At 50.7% G+C, this 16,196-nt stretch overlaps 1 protein-coding gene across 3 annotated transcripts in view; it reads right to left on the bottom strand.

The window, feature by feature from the left end:
• Positions 1-15,693, bottom strand: part of Tmem44 (transmembrane protein 44) — a 35,492-nt gene extending 19,799 nt beyond the window's left edge. For all 3 annotated transcript variants that reach the window (XM_052158258.1, XM_052158259.1, XM_052158257.1), the window contains exons 1-8: positions 15,490-15,693; positions 13,014-13,140; positions 10,356-10,449; positions 9,388-9,551; positions 9,112-9,198; positions 6,386-6,556; positions 5,021-5,170; positions 3,073-3,177 (exon numbers count right to left, since the gene is read on the bottom strand). In XM_052158258.1, the coding sequence (XP_052014218.1) occupies positions 3,073-3,177; positions 5,021-5,170; positions 6,386-6,556; positions 9,112-9,198; positions 9,388-9,551; positions 10,356-10,449; positions 13,014-13,140; positions 15,490-15,626 (1,035 nt within the window). In that variant the 5' untranslated portion in view covers positions 15,627-15,693. The remainder of the gene's footprint in view (positions 1-3,072; positions 3,178-5,020; positions 5,171-6,385; positions 6,557-9,111; positions 9,199-9,387; positions 9,552-10,355; positions 10,450-13,013; positions 13,141-15,489) is intronic.
• Between the last annotated feature and the right edge of the window lie 503 nt (positions 15,694-16,196).

Raw genomic sequence — 16,196 nt, 5'->3', positions numbered from 1 at the left:
CCCAAATGGACAAATGCCCTTAAGGTAAGATCTGAAACTGAAATTCTTAGAGGAAATGTAGGTAAAATACTTTAAAATACAACATAGGCATGGATTTTCTGAACAGGACTCCTGAATTTTCTTTTCAGGGGTTGATAAATGGAACTTCATGAAGTTAAAAAAACTTTGGAGCTATGGAGGAAATGGTTAACCAAGTAACGAGACAGCCTACTGAAGGGGAGAAAAGTCTTTGCTAGTTGACATTACTATCTGGAACATATCATGATAATATTAACCATCTATACATCTGACATTAACACATAAAATATACAAAGATCTGAAAAAACTAAACAAGACATAAACTCAATCAACAAATATTCTAATGAAATGTGCAGTCCACAAAAGATGAAATATAAGCGATCGATAAACATACAAGGACTTACTCAACCTCAGAGAAATCTTAACTAAAAACTACACTGAAAGTCTACCTCACCCCAGTCAGAATGGCTGTCATTAAGAAAACAAACACTAGGCCAGGGGAGGGGAGATGGCTCAGTGGCTAAGGATGTCTATGTGTGCTGCTCTTCTAGAGGACCTAGGCTCAGACCCAAAGCACCCACATCGCAGCTCACAATCGATTAAAACTCCTAGTCCAACGCCTTCTTCTGGCCTCACTGTGGCGCTCGTGCGCATACACACACACACACACACACACACACACACATACACACACACACAGAGAGAGACAGAGACAGAGAGAGAGAGAGAGAAACAGACACACATACACAGACAGACAATGAAAAAGAACAAATTCTAACAAAGTCACCAACAAAAGGGAACCCATATATATCTACAGGTGGTAATCTAAACTAGTCTAGCCACCAGGAACTCAGTGTGGAACACTCTCAGGAAACTAAAATTAGACTTAGCACGCATCCAACTACAGCACTCTTGGTGCTTAGGTCTTGAAAGACTTGTGGTCAGTGTGTCGTGCGGAGACACCTGCACCCTGCACAGTAGCTAAGTTATGGAACCAACCCAGGTGTCCCACAACAGCTTCATAAATAGAGACTATATAGCCTATATACATGGCAGAACCAGTACAAGGAAAGAGGGCCATCTGCAGGAAAACAGAGACAACTTGCGATGATCCCTTTAAGAGGATCAAGGTCAGTCTCAGGAAGGTGAATTATGACATGCTTCCTCTCTGTGAGGTTCCTTGATTTTATAAAGACACACGCAGTTATGTATGCATATATGACGTGAGCATATAAATAAAACTGTCCCATAGAAGTAAAACCGCCCAAGGAAACAAAAGGGAATGGTGGCGGGGAGAGGGTAGGGCCGGGTGGCTAATACTGACTGTCAACTTGATAGGACCTAGAGTCACCTCGAAAACAAGTCTCTTGGGCAGGCATGTGAAGGTAGGTCGGCTCAGCGGGAAGCGCCACCCTGAGAGAGGACAGCTCTGTTCCTGGGGTGGGTCCTGAACTGCAGGAGCAGAGGGAGGGAGGGAGAGAGGGAAGAAGGAAGGGAGGGAGGGAGGGAGGGAGGGAGGGAGCAGAGGGAGGGAGGGAACACAAGCATCCCCTCTCCCTCCCTGCTTCCTGGCTGTGGGTGCCAGTCACCAGCTACCTCGAACTCTCCATGATGGACGGCAGCCTCGAACTCTGAGCCAAAATAAACCCTATCTTCCTGAATGTCTCAGCAATGCATCAAGTACTAATACAGAGGATGGAGAACACACAGCAAACATACAGTATACACACAGCATACACACAGCATACATACAGCATACATACAGCAAGCATACAGCATACACACAGCAAACATACAGCATACACACAGCATACATACAGCAAACATACAGCATACACAGAGCATACATACAGCATACATACAGCAAACATACAGCATACATACAGCATACACACAGCATACACACAGCTACATACAGCATACATACAGCAAACATACAGCATACATACAGCATACATACAGCATACACACAGCATACATACAGCATATACACAGCAAACATACAGCATACACACAGCATACACAGAGCATACATACAGCATACATACAGCAAACATACAGTATACATACAGCATACACACAGCTACATACAGCATACATACAGCAAGCATACAGCATACATACAGCATACATACAGCATATACACAGCAAACATACAGCATACACACAACATACACAGAGCATACATACAGCATACATACAGCAAACATACAGTATACATACAGTATACACACAGCATACACACAGCTACATACAGCATACATGCAGCAAACATGCAGCATACACACAGAAAACATACAGCATACATACAGCATACACACAGCATACACTGGTATGAAAATGTCTTTAAGTCAAAAGGTAGCATCTCTGAGGAAAGATACAATGAAAAACACTTAAGTAAAAACTAAAATCTGGTTTTATTTTTTGAGACAGGGTTTCTCTGTGTAGCCCTGGCTGTCCTGGAACTCTTTTTGTAGACCAGGCTGGCCTCAAACCCAGAGGTCACTTGCCTCTGCCTCCCAAGTGCTGGGACTAAGCAGCCTGGCAAAACTAAAATCTTAAAAACAGGCCGATGGTATACATTTCCCCTTCAGTCTGGTAATTCACGTTTGCAGAGGAAACTTCTGGGTTGTTCCCCTGCCCCCCCCCCAGGCTCAGCTGTCACCCGAGACTCTCGAGACTCTCGCTGCATCAGAAGACAACCCTGAACTGCCCTGGGTCCCTCTCTCTCCTTTCCTAACTTGCCCCCAACTTCACAAGCCCCAGGCATTTTTCCTCAGCCTGCAGTGGTTTAGAAAATGTGGTTTTTGAACCACATTTTTCTCTGTAAACACCCATTATGGGTAACTGAAAAGATTCTTTCTCTTTTATCAGCTTGAGTCACAGTCCTTAGCCATGGTGCCTAAGAAAGCGGAGAGAAAAGAACTTTTTCCCTTCCATCAGCACCTCCCCCCAACCCTGGATCCCAGCAGCTTAAGTACCATCTCTTTCAGGAAGCCTGCCAGGCTTTCTCCTCACCATTCTGGATACCCAGCAGTGACCCAGAGCGCTCACCTGCTGTGCGGGCTCAATGGTCAGCTCCATGTAACGACTGACGGCTGTCATCGTCCTCAGGGGCTTGCAGTGCGACAGGCTGGTCAGAGGCACCCAATCTGAGTTCTTCGAAAAGGAAACAGAGGCAAGGGGGAGACACTGTAATGCCAGAAGGCACCTTCTAAAAGGAAGGTCTCATATTCAAAAGAACGATTAAGCCAGACGTGGTGGTGCACGCCTTTAGTCCTGAACTCAAGAGACAGTGGCTGGTGATCTCGGTGAGTTCGTGGCCAGCCTGACCTACATTGTGGGTTCTAGGCCAGCGAGGGATATGCAGTGAGACCCTGCCTCAGAAAAAGCTGCTTCCCAGGGATCTTCACATGCTCGGAATTTGGGAGCCACCCCAGCAGGCGTGGAGTAAAGTCTGATTCAAGGCAGTGGTTCTGGCCTGAGTATTAGCTTGGGAAAAGCTTGCTAGAAGCCACCCTTGGTTTTCGAGGAGGGACATCTGGTCCAGAGGCCACACTTTTAAAACTTTGCTATCAGCAGGTATGCTCAGGTATGCTGGGCACAGTCAACACTAACCGGAAGTGAACACGCACCACAGGATCTTGACCTTACTGGGCACAGTCAACACTAACCGGGAGTGAACAAGATCCTGTGGTGTCACAGGATCTTGGCTTTACTTAAACACTGCTAGGCTTATTTTTGCGTGGGTTTTGTTGTTTTGTCTTGTTTGTAATTTAATTGTATGATTCTCAAGTGTTTACTTTGTGGATGACAAGTGGGGGTGACAAGGTCACAATGTTGGACACACTTACAGCATCATGGCAGATACCCAAAGGCTTCTTGTTGCCTGTCCAGGGTCACACAGACCTCTGTACTGCGAGCTGTCTGCTGAGGCACAATTTTACCTCAGTTGCTACAGTGGAGGAAATAACCCACCCATTCTCTCCTCTGGGTGGGGGTGGGGACTTTACTGCAAACTCAGATCCGGGAGCCTAAATAACCAATCCTGTTTTTAGTTGGCTCAGGCTGCATTGTTGAGCCTAGAATGTCCTAATTTTTATTTAGAATGTCTTAATTTTTATTTTTTTTTATTTTCCCCTTTTCAAGTCCTATAAATAAAGGCATCCCAGCCTCCTTTGCGGTCCTTGCCCTGTAAAAGGGGCCTGAAGTGCTGAGGAGCCCAGGAGCAGGTGACACCGCCTTAGTTCCCCAAAATTTGTCTTAAGATTCCTATAAGCTTCCATAATGATTTGGAATGCTGGTCTTCTGATAAAGATGCATTGCCCCAGTTAGAGTCAGATGTGGTGTCTAAGAAGTCACCAGTTTGGATCAAGCATAGACAAGAGGTTGGGGTACAGTGCAGTTGCCTCATACATATGGACTCTGACTAGGGGTGAGTTACAGCTGTAAATGTTGGACGCTGTCCTAAGCAACACTGCCATTAGAACGACCAGCCTCCGAGCACAGATAGTCAGGCTACCGTGGTCTCGAATACAAATCGGTCTTATGACCTGGGACAAGTTTCCAGAGACAGCGTCACACAGATGTGCAAACACTCAGCACGCCGATGGCTCTGGAATCGTCAGGACGTGGTGATGATGTCAGAGACGCGTGGGAAAGTGCGAAAGCGACTTTGCGAATGAAGCCTAGAAAACCCACGTTGTTTTAAAATTAAGATGCTCGCTCCAGCAGTATGTGGGTCTGTGAGTTACTTAAATAACAAGACTGCTTGACATCCAACCACACAGGCTAAGACCGGCTTCAGGAACCGAAACAAAACAACGCTAAAGCCAACCGGGAAAAAGGAGGATCCCATTGTATTCAGACTCGCCGGAGCTTTGGACATAAAAAGTAGTTTTTAAGAGACCGAGTATAGAAAGACGTCCAGAAGCCCCAGTCCCAGTACTTCCCTCCTCTGCACACCCCGCCACCAAACCAGACATTTTCTACCCAGAGAGACCTTGTCCTCAGTCCTGGCCTCCTGGTTTTCTTCTTCCTTCTCTGCACAGGTTAAAAGGGCTTGCGTGTCGGCACTCTCTCTGGCTTCCGCAGTAGCAAATCTGAAGGCTCCTCTCATTCTGCTCTTTATCACGCAGGACAGAAGGATGATCTGAGACGAGCGAGTTAAGGAAGGGGAAGTGGAGAGTTTCAGCCTCCAGGTGGCGCTCTTCACACCCCTGCCTCCTGAGCAGCCTGCCCCGCGCCCTGTCCCGGGACCTGCGGACAGTCTATCTTGAAAACAGTCTGATCGATTTTTCTCTCTCCTTTTGTTCCCTGCTAAATGCTAGTGAGATGGAAACATTTGGAAAACATGGCTTACAGTGATAGCACACGCGCTGGGGAGGGGAGCGTCTGTGTGCAAACACAGATTGTGACCTTATTTGAAAGGAGAGCTAAAGGGAATTATTACTACGGTGAGCCTACATGCTGTGCCTGGAGTTCTTAGACGGGAAGACGTGCAGAAATGCACAAGACGACGAGCAGACCTTAAAGTCACGAAGCTATGCCAGTGTAGTAGTGCACACCTGGCCTCCCAGAACTTCCAAGGCTGGGGAATCTGGAGTTCAAGGCCAGCCTTGAATTTAGAGAAGTAGTAAAATCTTGTCTCAAAAAGAAAAAGCACAACCGCATATGTAGCAGAGGGTGGCCTCATGGGACATTAGTGAGAGGAGAGGCCCTTGGACCTGTGAAGGCTCGATGCCCCAGTGTAAGGGATTGCTAGGTCAGGGAACGGGGAGTGGGTAGGTTAGTGAGCAGGGGGAAGGGGATGGGATGGGGGGAGTGGGAAGGGAAACCAGGAAAAGGAATAACATTTGAAATGTAAATAAAGAAAATATCTAATAAAAGAAAAAAAGAAAAGAAAAAGCAATATAAAGCCACAGCTAGAGAATTTGGAAGTCACGGGTTATGAGAAGGGAGGAGGGCAGCTTCTCGGGCAGAGCCTTTAAGAGTGGGCTGCTTTGATCTTGGACTTCTGGGTAATTTAAAAACTCTCCTGCTGGTGGCGCAGGCCTGTAATCCCAGCACTCTGGGAGGCAGAGGCCTCTGAGTTTGAGGCCAGCCTGGTCTACAGAGTGAGTTCCAGGACAGCCAGGGCTATACAGAGAAACCCTGTCTCGAAAAAAACCAAATCCAAAAATCAAAACAAACAAACAAACAACAAACAAACAAACAAACAAACAAAAACCTCTCCCAACACAGCCAGTCAGCACCGAGAGTTCCCCAGCCAGCAGCTCAGTTTCACTTGCCCTTGAAACACTTGAGTGCAGGAGGTAGGACAGAGCCCCCACCCCAGCCTCCCCGGCCACCGGGCCTGGGCGGATACAGCAAGGTCCAGTGCAGCTCGGCCCAGGGAAATCAGGAACCAGGGCGTAGCCTGAAGGAGGTATTCAGGCTGCTGGTCGTGGGCTACAATGGCCGAGGCGTAGAGGAGGCCAGCCAGAGCTGACAGGAACCGGGTCCACAGGTGGATATAGGAGAGTGACTTCCCCCGACACTGTGCAGAGAGAGGAGGGGCCGGGCGGGCGACACTGGATCTCTGGGTGGCATATGGCAGGCCACTCTATACGCGCCACTTACAAAGGGCGCTTCTGCTAGGCATCGATCGATCGATCGAGCTGTTCTTCAAGCTGCTACTTTTGCCTGGCAAACTCCTTAGAACCTGGCCTAATCTTAACCTGGGAGACCTTTTCTTGCTGTTTCCACCCAAGGAGTACGGATTCTCTTCTGAACCCTGTAACACCTGACACCTCCCTGTGACACCTAGGGATGCGTGACACTCATGAGCACTCCTGGGAGCAGACCTGGGACCCTCCCTTCTGACAGTGGGTAGGAACTTGGAAATGCCAGCGGGGGAAGGTGAGGGAGAATGAGTTTGGGGATCCACACCCAGCTACTCCCCTGTGGAACCACCCCAACCAGGGAGATCGAGGGAGAGACAACATTATGAAGTCGTGAAGCCAAGGGGACATTTTGAGAGGATGAACAATGGAGATATTGGCTCACAAAAGGAACATGTGCAGTATTTATGTTAGTAGTTGTCTGTAGGCCAACGGTCACTTTAGGGTCAGTGAGATGGCTCAGCAGGCAAAGACACCTGCTGCTGGCAACTTTTTTTTTTTTTTGTATTTTCAAGACAGGGTTTCTCTGTGTAGCCCTGGCTGGCCTCGAACTCAGAAATCCGCCTGCCTCTGCCTCCCAAGTGCTGGGATTAAAGGCGTGTGCCACCACCACCCAGCCATGCTGTTGACAACTTAAGTTTGATGCCTGGAACCCACGTGGTAGAAAGAAAGAATGGAATACCTACATGGTAGAAAGAAAGTTGTCCTGTGGTCATAAAACCACAAGTCAGGGTACACATGTGCCAAGTCTCCAACACCCCAATTAATAAATATTTTAAGTTATTTTATATAAATATATTCATACATGCACATACAAGACTATGTACTAAACTACATAATATATATTATTTAAGTTTATATATGTATATGTACATATATATAAACATGTAATCTGATTTTTATATTTTGCTTACTAAGTGGTGGTATTTAGAACTATTTAGGCGTTGGCTAAGGAATGGAACAAATTTCAGGAGAAAAGTGTATTTTGGCTGATTTCCTCTCATTTTTGTTTTAAATCCCCAAGGAACACTCAGATGGACTGCGGGTGCAGCTCTGTGGTAGACTGCCTGCCTAGTTCATGCGAGGTCCGGGGATAAACACTCAGCACAGAACAAACATGCAAGACACTGCCTGGAATGCTCCATCGCCCCCGTGTCCCCCAGCCCTGGTTCTGGGCTCCATCTGCCAAAGGCCCCTGACTAGAGAGACCGGTCCAGCACCTAACTGTGGAGAACCTGGATGTGAGGGTGGGTCTGGCCCCTGGCTCCAGAGCTGGAGGTTAACGGTGCCCCTTTGCACGGTTCCCACAGCACACGGAAAGCTTCTCAGGGCCTTAAGAGAGGGACACTGCCCTTGTTCCGTGGAAGGTCTCCCTGCCGTGTGATGCTTCAGCCAACCCCGGAGGCTCACCCAGAGGCTGCTGCAGCCAGGCGGGGATCTCTGTCTCCTCTTTTAGTCCGGAGACAGGACTCAGGACTTCTGGGCTCAGGCCTCAAAGCAAAGCCAGGCTCCTGATGCACACAGTCACAAGTCACCTGCCACCCAGCTCTTGCTTCTGAAGCATGGTGCTCATGGGGAGATGGTTCTCCTCAGGCTAAATGACAGGCCCAGCTCATTTTCTAGTGTCAGGGATGGTGCTGGTCCTGTCACTGAGGCAGGGGCATTACAGCAGAGTCTTCTATGGAGAAAACCTGGCAGGGCAGTTTCTACACCAACCCCAGACCTCACTCAGGCACTGTCCTATAGGTGGCTTCCCCTGGGTACACACGGCCCTTCCTCAGCTGCTGCCTCCTCTGGTCCCACTCGCCCTCCCAACCACTATGAACCACCTGCAGCCTGACGCTCGCTCGAACGGTTTCTGCCCTCACTCCCTCACAGCACAGGGGCCTTCTCTCCTGCTTCCCACCCCAAACACTTGCCTCCACTATTGGGAGAGCAAGGAAAGCCCCACCACGCTATCTGTGTCTTCCATGGGACTCAGAGCTCCCAGGGACAGGTCATCAGCATCAACAGGCCTGGCTGGTAAGTCTTCCCTCAGCCCAGATATTTGGAAATATCTGCCGATGAGACCTTGGGTAGCTAACCGCGTGCCTTTCTTGGTCTCTTGTGAGCCTCAAGTTTGTCCCACCCCTGTGACCTTTTCCTGTAGGAAGAAACGCCCAGCCTTCCTGGAAGGTTCCTGTAGGTCTGAGGACTCTACTGTTTAGCCATGGCCCTTCATAAACACATACACACACACACACACACACACACGCACACGCACACGCACACGCACACACATACTCCCCCCAATGCTGTCATACACAGGCTCCTCAGAAAGAACGTAAACACATGTGTGCCCCTCACAGGGACATCACACATCACACCTCCAGGATCTCCTGATGCCCCAAGGTGCCCTGTAGCCCCAGCCCCAGCCCCAACCCAGTCTCACGATATTGGAGAATAGGGGGATCCGGGATGCCCAGGAGCCAAAGGCAGCGATGGTGCCCAGCAGGTAGCCGAAGACTTCCGGGTTTTCCTGCAAGAATAGATGTGCAGAGACAGTGCATATGTTCCCAGGAGCAACAGACCCGATGCAACCTCTTCTACTATTAGAAGGTCCCTCCTTCCAATGGCAAGAACCCTCACCCTCTCCCAGAACCCCAAGCAAATACACCAGGAGGAGAGTGCCCCGTACCACCCCATATCTACATATATTCGGCCTTACCTGCAGAAGGCTTCCCAGCAGCCTCCGCTGTGGCCCCCGGACTGGGGCTGAAGCCTTGGGGATGGCAACCCAGACGGCCCAGCCTGGACCCAGGCTCAGCGGCAGAGCCAGAGCAAACACACTGGCTCTAAGATGCCTTCTCCTCCTCTCCCTGCTGCTCTGACCTGCAGGAAACACCAGACACCCCGGCCCTGTGATGCTCCTGGAAGATAAAGCGTCCTGCCCACAGAGGACGCTGCTCTTCGTCCTTGGGAAAACGATTCCCAAGTGCTAGCAGGTAAGCATTAGCACCTCTCCTAGACTTACATTCCCAATGGCCACGTTCCAGTCATCTCTGTCCCTGACACAGATAAGTGACTATGTGTCAAGCCACCTGCTCTGTAAGCAGGAGAAATAGCACTGAGAAAGGGGACATTCTTGCTTAAACTTGAAACAGTCTTCTGAGGATTTTAAAAAACATTTCTCTCCCGAACTACATGGAACGGGTTGAGGACATGTTACTTGACCCACTGATGTGACCGTCCTGCTCTTGGACAAGAGTCTAAGGACACTGCTTTTTCTCCTCAGGAGCCCCCACCCTGTCCACCCTGTCTCAGGTCCTCCAGCCCCGCCCGTCTGTTTCTGCCATCCATTTCCAGAAACAATGGAGCTCGGCTTGGTCGCCCAGACTTGCAGTGTCCCCTGAAGTCATCACTGCTCCTGGCCCTGCCCCATTTTTGTTCGCTTGTCTGTGCCACCAGGCCCGATGTCACAAGCTTTCTTATCTTTTTAAGCTCATCTCTCCCCGTGAGTTTGTTTCCCAAGTGCCCGCTAGAGTAACTGTTTAGGGCCCCATCATGCTCATGGGGCTGAGGGCAGGCACCTCATCCTTCTGCCTGTGTCTAGAGAGATCTGGTTCAGGAATGGGCGCAGAGTATACGGATGGACGGAAGAATGAAGGCGAAAGGGACGGCCACATACGCACTCACCGGACTTTGACTTGGATTTCGATGCACAGACAGGAAAAAGTGTAAACATGAAGTTCATGAAGTCGACAACTGCTAGGTAGGCCCCAGTGAAGACCTGGAGGCAAATGGAGACAGAGATCAAGCACACGCATGCACACGTGCGCGCGTGCACACACACACACACACCACAACACTGCCGTCCTGGGATCCCCTCTACTGCCCAGGCTACACTGAGGCAGCATGTCCCTCTATATCATTAGCTCGGCAATGCCTTCCACCAACTCAGAGAAGGATCTTTTGAAGGGTCAGGAGACAGAACCAAAGGCCTGGCTCTAAGTTGCACAGTTGCCTGGCAGTAGAGATGGGCCGAGAACCCATCCCTCTGCTTCCTACTCTACACTCTTTCTGTGGTACAGGCAGACTTTTCTGTGGCGCTCTATCCCAGACACTGATACTCCTGAGCCTCAGTTTCCCTGTTTGTGAAACAGGCACACAACAGGTCACCCTCAAAGACTGGCATTTAGATTTCTAGAGACAGTTCGTGGCCAGTGTTTGGACCAGGACCTGGAGCTAGCCAGGTCCTCTCTCTGTCAGAGAGAAGAGCATCATCAGTGGAAGAGTGCACTCTGTGACTTTGGGATCCTGGCCCTGTACTTATTAGAGGGCGACCTTCTAGAAGCTTCGCTGTGCCTCCGTTTCCACATCTGTAGCAGACGGAAGATGACCATCCCGTATCATAGGAGAGATTCAGGAATAAATTACTTAATACACAGGGGGACCTTAGTGCCAAGGATGTGGTTAAATAGTTAACCAAACTCCAGCCAGTCATTCCTGCTGGACATGAACAGAGCCTCCTTCTATCCCATTAGCCAAAGGGAAAGGGAGTCTGCTTCACAGACAGCACAGCACTGTTCTAGGCAGGTTCAAAACTCTGGACTTTGTGTCCTGACTACAAGGCTGCCTGCCTTTATCTTTGCCTGTGTGGCCACAAAGACAAAAGTCACAAGTTCCTTGCAGTCAGACTCAAAAATATTTCTTGGAATGTGTGTTTAGGGGTAGAGATCCTTTGTTTAAGGACATAGCACTTTGGGGGAAACTAGCAACCGCTTTTCCCTGCACCAAATCCCACATCACCAACCCCTGAAGGAATGGGCGGCCATTGCTGAGTCTCAGCTCTGTAAACAGTAACGACAATAACTGTTTGTTGAGCTGTGTGATGTGACAGGACAGCAGTGAGTCCCTGTTCTAGAGAGTGACTCACTGCGGAGACTTTAATGGCAGTGGCCTCCCGTGGGCTCACACACCTGAGCACTTGGTCCCCAGTGGGTGGAACTGTTTGGGAAGGATTGGGAGGTGTGGCCTTGTTGGTGGAGGTGTGTCACTGGGGGCGGGTCTTGATATATCAAAAGACTGATGCCCTTCCCAGGGTCTCTTTCTGCCTCCTATTTGCTGACCAAGACGTGAGCTCCCAACTGCTCCTGCCCCGATGCCTTTGCTCTGCTGTCATGGACTCTGACCCTCTAAAACCATTAGCTCAATTAAGTGCTTTCTTTCCTGTGTTACCTTGGTCATGGTGCTTTGCCACGGCAACTGAGAATTAACTAAGCCATGTGGTGAGCTAAGAAAAATCAGAGCAGAAGATGGGAGCCTGGAGCACTTTCGGAAGATTCACACAGGGGAAGGCTTTTTTTTTTAATGTATGCATGCTTATATGTGTGCATGTCACATGTGTATGGGTATACTTGGATGCGTGTGCATGTCACACATGTATGGGTATACTCGGATGCGTGTGCATGTCACATGTGTATGGGTATACTCGGATGTGTGTGCGTGTCACATGTGTATGGGTATACTCGGATGCGTGTGCATGTCACACGTGTATGGGTATACTCGGATGCATGTGCATGTCACACGTGTATGGGTATACTCAGATGCGTGTGCATGTCACACGTGTATGGGTATACTCAGATGCGTGTGCATGTCACATGTGTATGGGTATACTCGGATGCGTATGCATGTCACATGTGTATGGGTATACTCGGATGCGTGTGCATGTCACACGTGTATGGGTATACTCGGATGCCTGTGCATGTCACACATGTATGGGTATACTCGGATGCCTGTGCATGTCACATGTGTATGGGTATACTCGGATGCCTGTGCATGTCACATGTGTATGGGTATACTCGGATGCGTGTGCATGTCACATGTGTATGGGTATACTCGGATGCGTGTGCAAGTCACATGTGTATGGGTATACTCGGATGCGTGTGCATGTCACATGTGTATGGGTATACTCAGATGTGTGTGCATATCACATGTGTATGGGTATACTCGGAGAAGAAGTCAAGGGATCCCCTGGAGCTGGAGCTCACATGGCTATAAGTTACCTGACATATGTACTGGGAACCAAACTCCAGTCCTCTGGAAGGAAGGTGTGTGCTCTTTCCCACTGGGGTCGCTCTAAGCCCCAGAAGCCTTGCTTTAGAAGGTAACTTTGAATAAGTGTTTGAAGGCTGTGACGGGCGTTGAGCCATGCGGACACTGAGAGAAAGAGCACTTCAGAAGGCAGAAAGGAGCAGGCCCAGGTTCTGAGGGAAACTGCTCTGCAGGCTGAGGGAGAAGACAGCGGCGCCGTGACTGCAGCAGAGGAACGAGTCAGGCTCGTGTGGGACATACCTGGATCGTGAGCTGCCTGGCCAGAACCGCTCCCACAGTGTCACACAGACTCGTCAGGAGGCAGAACGCAGCACACAGGGCTGACTGGTCTTGGCCACACTTCTTTGTGCATCTCAGATAGAGAATCCTGAGGTGACAGGGACGTGAACATAACACAGGGGCTGTGAGTTCGAGGCTAGGCCAGAGAAGGCACCTAGAAAAGGCAGCTGTCTCCTCTGTTCTATAAAACACAGCCTCTCCCAGGTGTAGCACATATTTCTGGGTTTATTTTATGGAACAAAGCCCTGCCAGGAACTGAAGATCTCCTTGCAGAGATGTTGTCCTCTTCTACAAAAGGGGGAGACAGACACATCTGGGTGAGGGGCATGAACCTCAGGTTCTTTACAAACCTCCGCACGTTTAGAAACACCTTAATCCCAGCACTTGGGAAGCAGAAGCAGCGGTTTCTGAGTTCGAGGCCAGCTTGCACTACAGTCAGTATTAACTTTAAGGAGAGATGGAGGCTCTTTTCCTTTTCCTCTTCCAAATCAGGCAGGGTCAATGTAATAAGCCCTCTCCCCCCTTCAAGCCGGCCCTCAGGTTTTATCTTCAGAAAGGAAAACAAGTTCTAAAATCACCCTAGCACCACAGCTAACTATAGTGGTAATCACCTAAATTTAAAAGACGATTTGTTTCTTTGAAATTAGCGTCAGATCCGCCTTACCCATCTGTGCAGTGGGCGGCAGCCTCTTCCAGCTGAGTAATTGGAGCATATTCATAAAGCAGGGGAAACCACGGCGCTCTGGGCTCCTCCCTAGGTCTCCAACCTGCTGGCTTTTCTCCTACAGCCACCTTCATGAACCTGGCTCATACAGTGGGCAGGGCCTCTCTGGCAATATCACCAATGCTGTCACCACCACACCGGAGTTTCAGGAACCCGGATGGCTTTGGCTTCACCCACTCAGGTAGAATGTCTGGTCGGTTCTGACTCCATAGGTTAAGTTCTGAGCATCAGTCCCAAGGATCGCAGTTACAGAAGGAAGGCTGTTACCCAACACCCTAAACATTTTTGGGTCTGTCAGCCCCATGCTCAGGGCATGACCCGTCAGCTACAAATCTAAGCTCTGGGCTATTAAAACCAATGTAAACTCAAGGAGTAAAGACTCGGTTGGGTAAGGGATTTTGGACCCAAATTAGCAACACTTTATGTCAACCTTTGCATTTGAGAGAGGAGACCCTGCAGCCTGGGGTGACGATGTGAGGTGAGCCGGTGTAGGCCTCTGGCTTCCTGCTGGGGGCTTTGCCCTATGCTCAGACATTTACACCAAGTTCTCAGAGGCCAGGACTCCCGAACTGACCTTAACCTAGCACCCCACCCCCGCCCCAAGATCCATTCTCTACAGACAGACATGGGAGAGGGGGTCAGGAGTGGTGGGGTCCTACGAACAGAGAGGCACGTCTAGCCTCAGGTAGGGCGGAAGTCGGGCCTTCTCTGCACACTGCTTGACCTCTGTAAGCCTTGGTTCCAGAGCCAAGCAGGCCCACGGGTGTTGGCTGCATAGGTTGACTAAGGAACAGAGGAGACCATGCGTGCAGAGCCCTCTTACTCAATCCCTGAAGCCTGCCTGGGTGACCGGCAGGATTACATTCACCCAGGAAGCAGGCTCCTCTGGGGCAGGCGGGGAACAAGAGCACAGAGAAATGCATCTCGGGCCAGAGTGTCTGTGCTGGACTCCGGTCTCCAGGTAGTGGACTGCAGAGTCTCTGACCCACTATGGACAGTCTGAGCGCGCAGGTGAGCCCGTTGCAGGGAGTGAGGATAAAGGGATGTTATACACTCTCTCCAGTCTGGGTATACTTGGGTGGCACCACCCTGGAAACTGTCTCTGGATTTCAGTGCGTGGGGACAGGGTAGCTGAAGACCCTCTCTCACAGAACCCAGGTTACAGGGATTACCTGGCCAAACCACTGCGAGGCAGACAAAGCAAAAAACCGTGGCCAGAGTCCGATCACTACTGCCAGCTTTGGGTAAATTAAAAGCAGAAAACATCGAGGGACTTGCTAGGCTCCCTGAGGCTGGGTGGCAGAGCCAGAGCGGTAATGGTGTTTAATGAGCACTTATTAAGTCCTTTGCCTGTCATGTCTTATTTAATCCTAACATTCCTTTTATGAGACAGAAAGGCTTACACTTTCTCCCTTCAAGCCCGTCAACAAGCAGGACAAGACTGACAATAGAAGCCAATCCAAGCCGCATCCACTGCACCACCCAGCCTCCTGCTGCCGGCTCACAGCCCAGCTTCCCCCGGTGCGCGGAATCCAGAAAGGGCTCCGCTTCAGTCCACAGAGCAATGTCAGATCCGAACCCGGATTTGAGCTACCTGCAGGCCGCCCCCTTTGCGCCCCTTCCCCTAGGCTCCCTAGAGGAGCCGAGGCGAGAGGCGCCCAGCCTCCCCCGCGGGTGGCCCGCCTCCCCTCGCGCGGGTCCCGTCCCCATTACAGCGTGTGGGCAGCGATCCAGCAGCAGGCGGCGCAGATCCACAGGCCGAAGGAGATGCAGACGCGGCGGCGGGCGAAGCAGCGCTCCAGGTAGTCCCAGTTCCAGAGCGGGGGCGCGGCGCTAGCCCCCTCCTCCATGGCCCGGCCGAGCCTCCGCCGACCCCGGGGAAAGTTCCCGGACCGCGCGGCTCCCCGGCCTCGCCTATTGTCGGGCTCTGCGGGGAGCAGGCTGCCCCCTAGCGGCGGAGCCGCGCGCGGCCGCCGCACAAAGGAGCGCCCCGCCAGCACCCCGTCCCTTTGCGGGTTCGCCCGGGTTCCCAAGCCAGACAATATTCTGGCGTGGCCAAGCGCTCGTGGGGGGATGGATGGAGGGGACCCCGCGGCGAGGCGCGTTGTCCCTGGCTGAGAAAGCTCAGCACAGAAGTGTGGGGCGGGGGACCGAGGGGGCACACATCGCCTCTGCTTCCTCCTCTCCCTCGGCTGAAGCTGTCAAGGGCGCGCCTGGCGCCACCCAGGATCCCTAGATTTAGCCAGAAAGGGGTTAACCTTGAAATGTGCCGCTCGCATCCAGCCGCAGTGCCGCACAATTCAGGTGAACGGATGGTTTTCGCTAAAGCAAACCATTAGAATATTTTCAAATTGTCTTCGATTTCAGTAAGTTTGTCTCAAGCACAGCGTGACGTTGGCTTCGCTGTTTATTTACTTTTG

Source organism: Apodemus sylvaticus, chromosome 15, assembly GCF_947179515.1.
Source record: "Apodemus sylvaticus chromosome 15, mApoSyl1.1, whole genome shotgun sequence".
NCBI classification, from domain to species: domain Eukaryota; kingdom Metazoa; phylum Chordata; class Mammalia; order Rodentia; family Muridae; genus Apodemus; species Apodemus sylvaticus.
The sequence above is the reverse complement of the archived record's forward strand: the minus strand, read 5'-3'. Positions and strand labels throughout refer to the sequence as shown.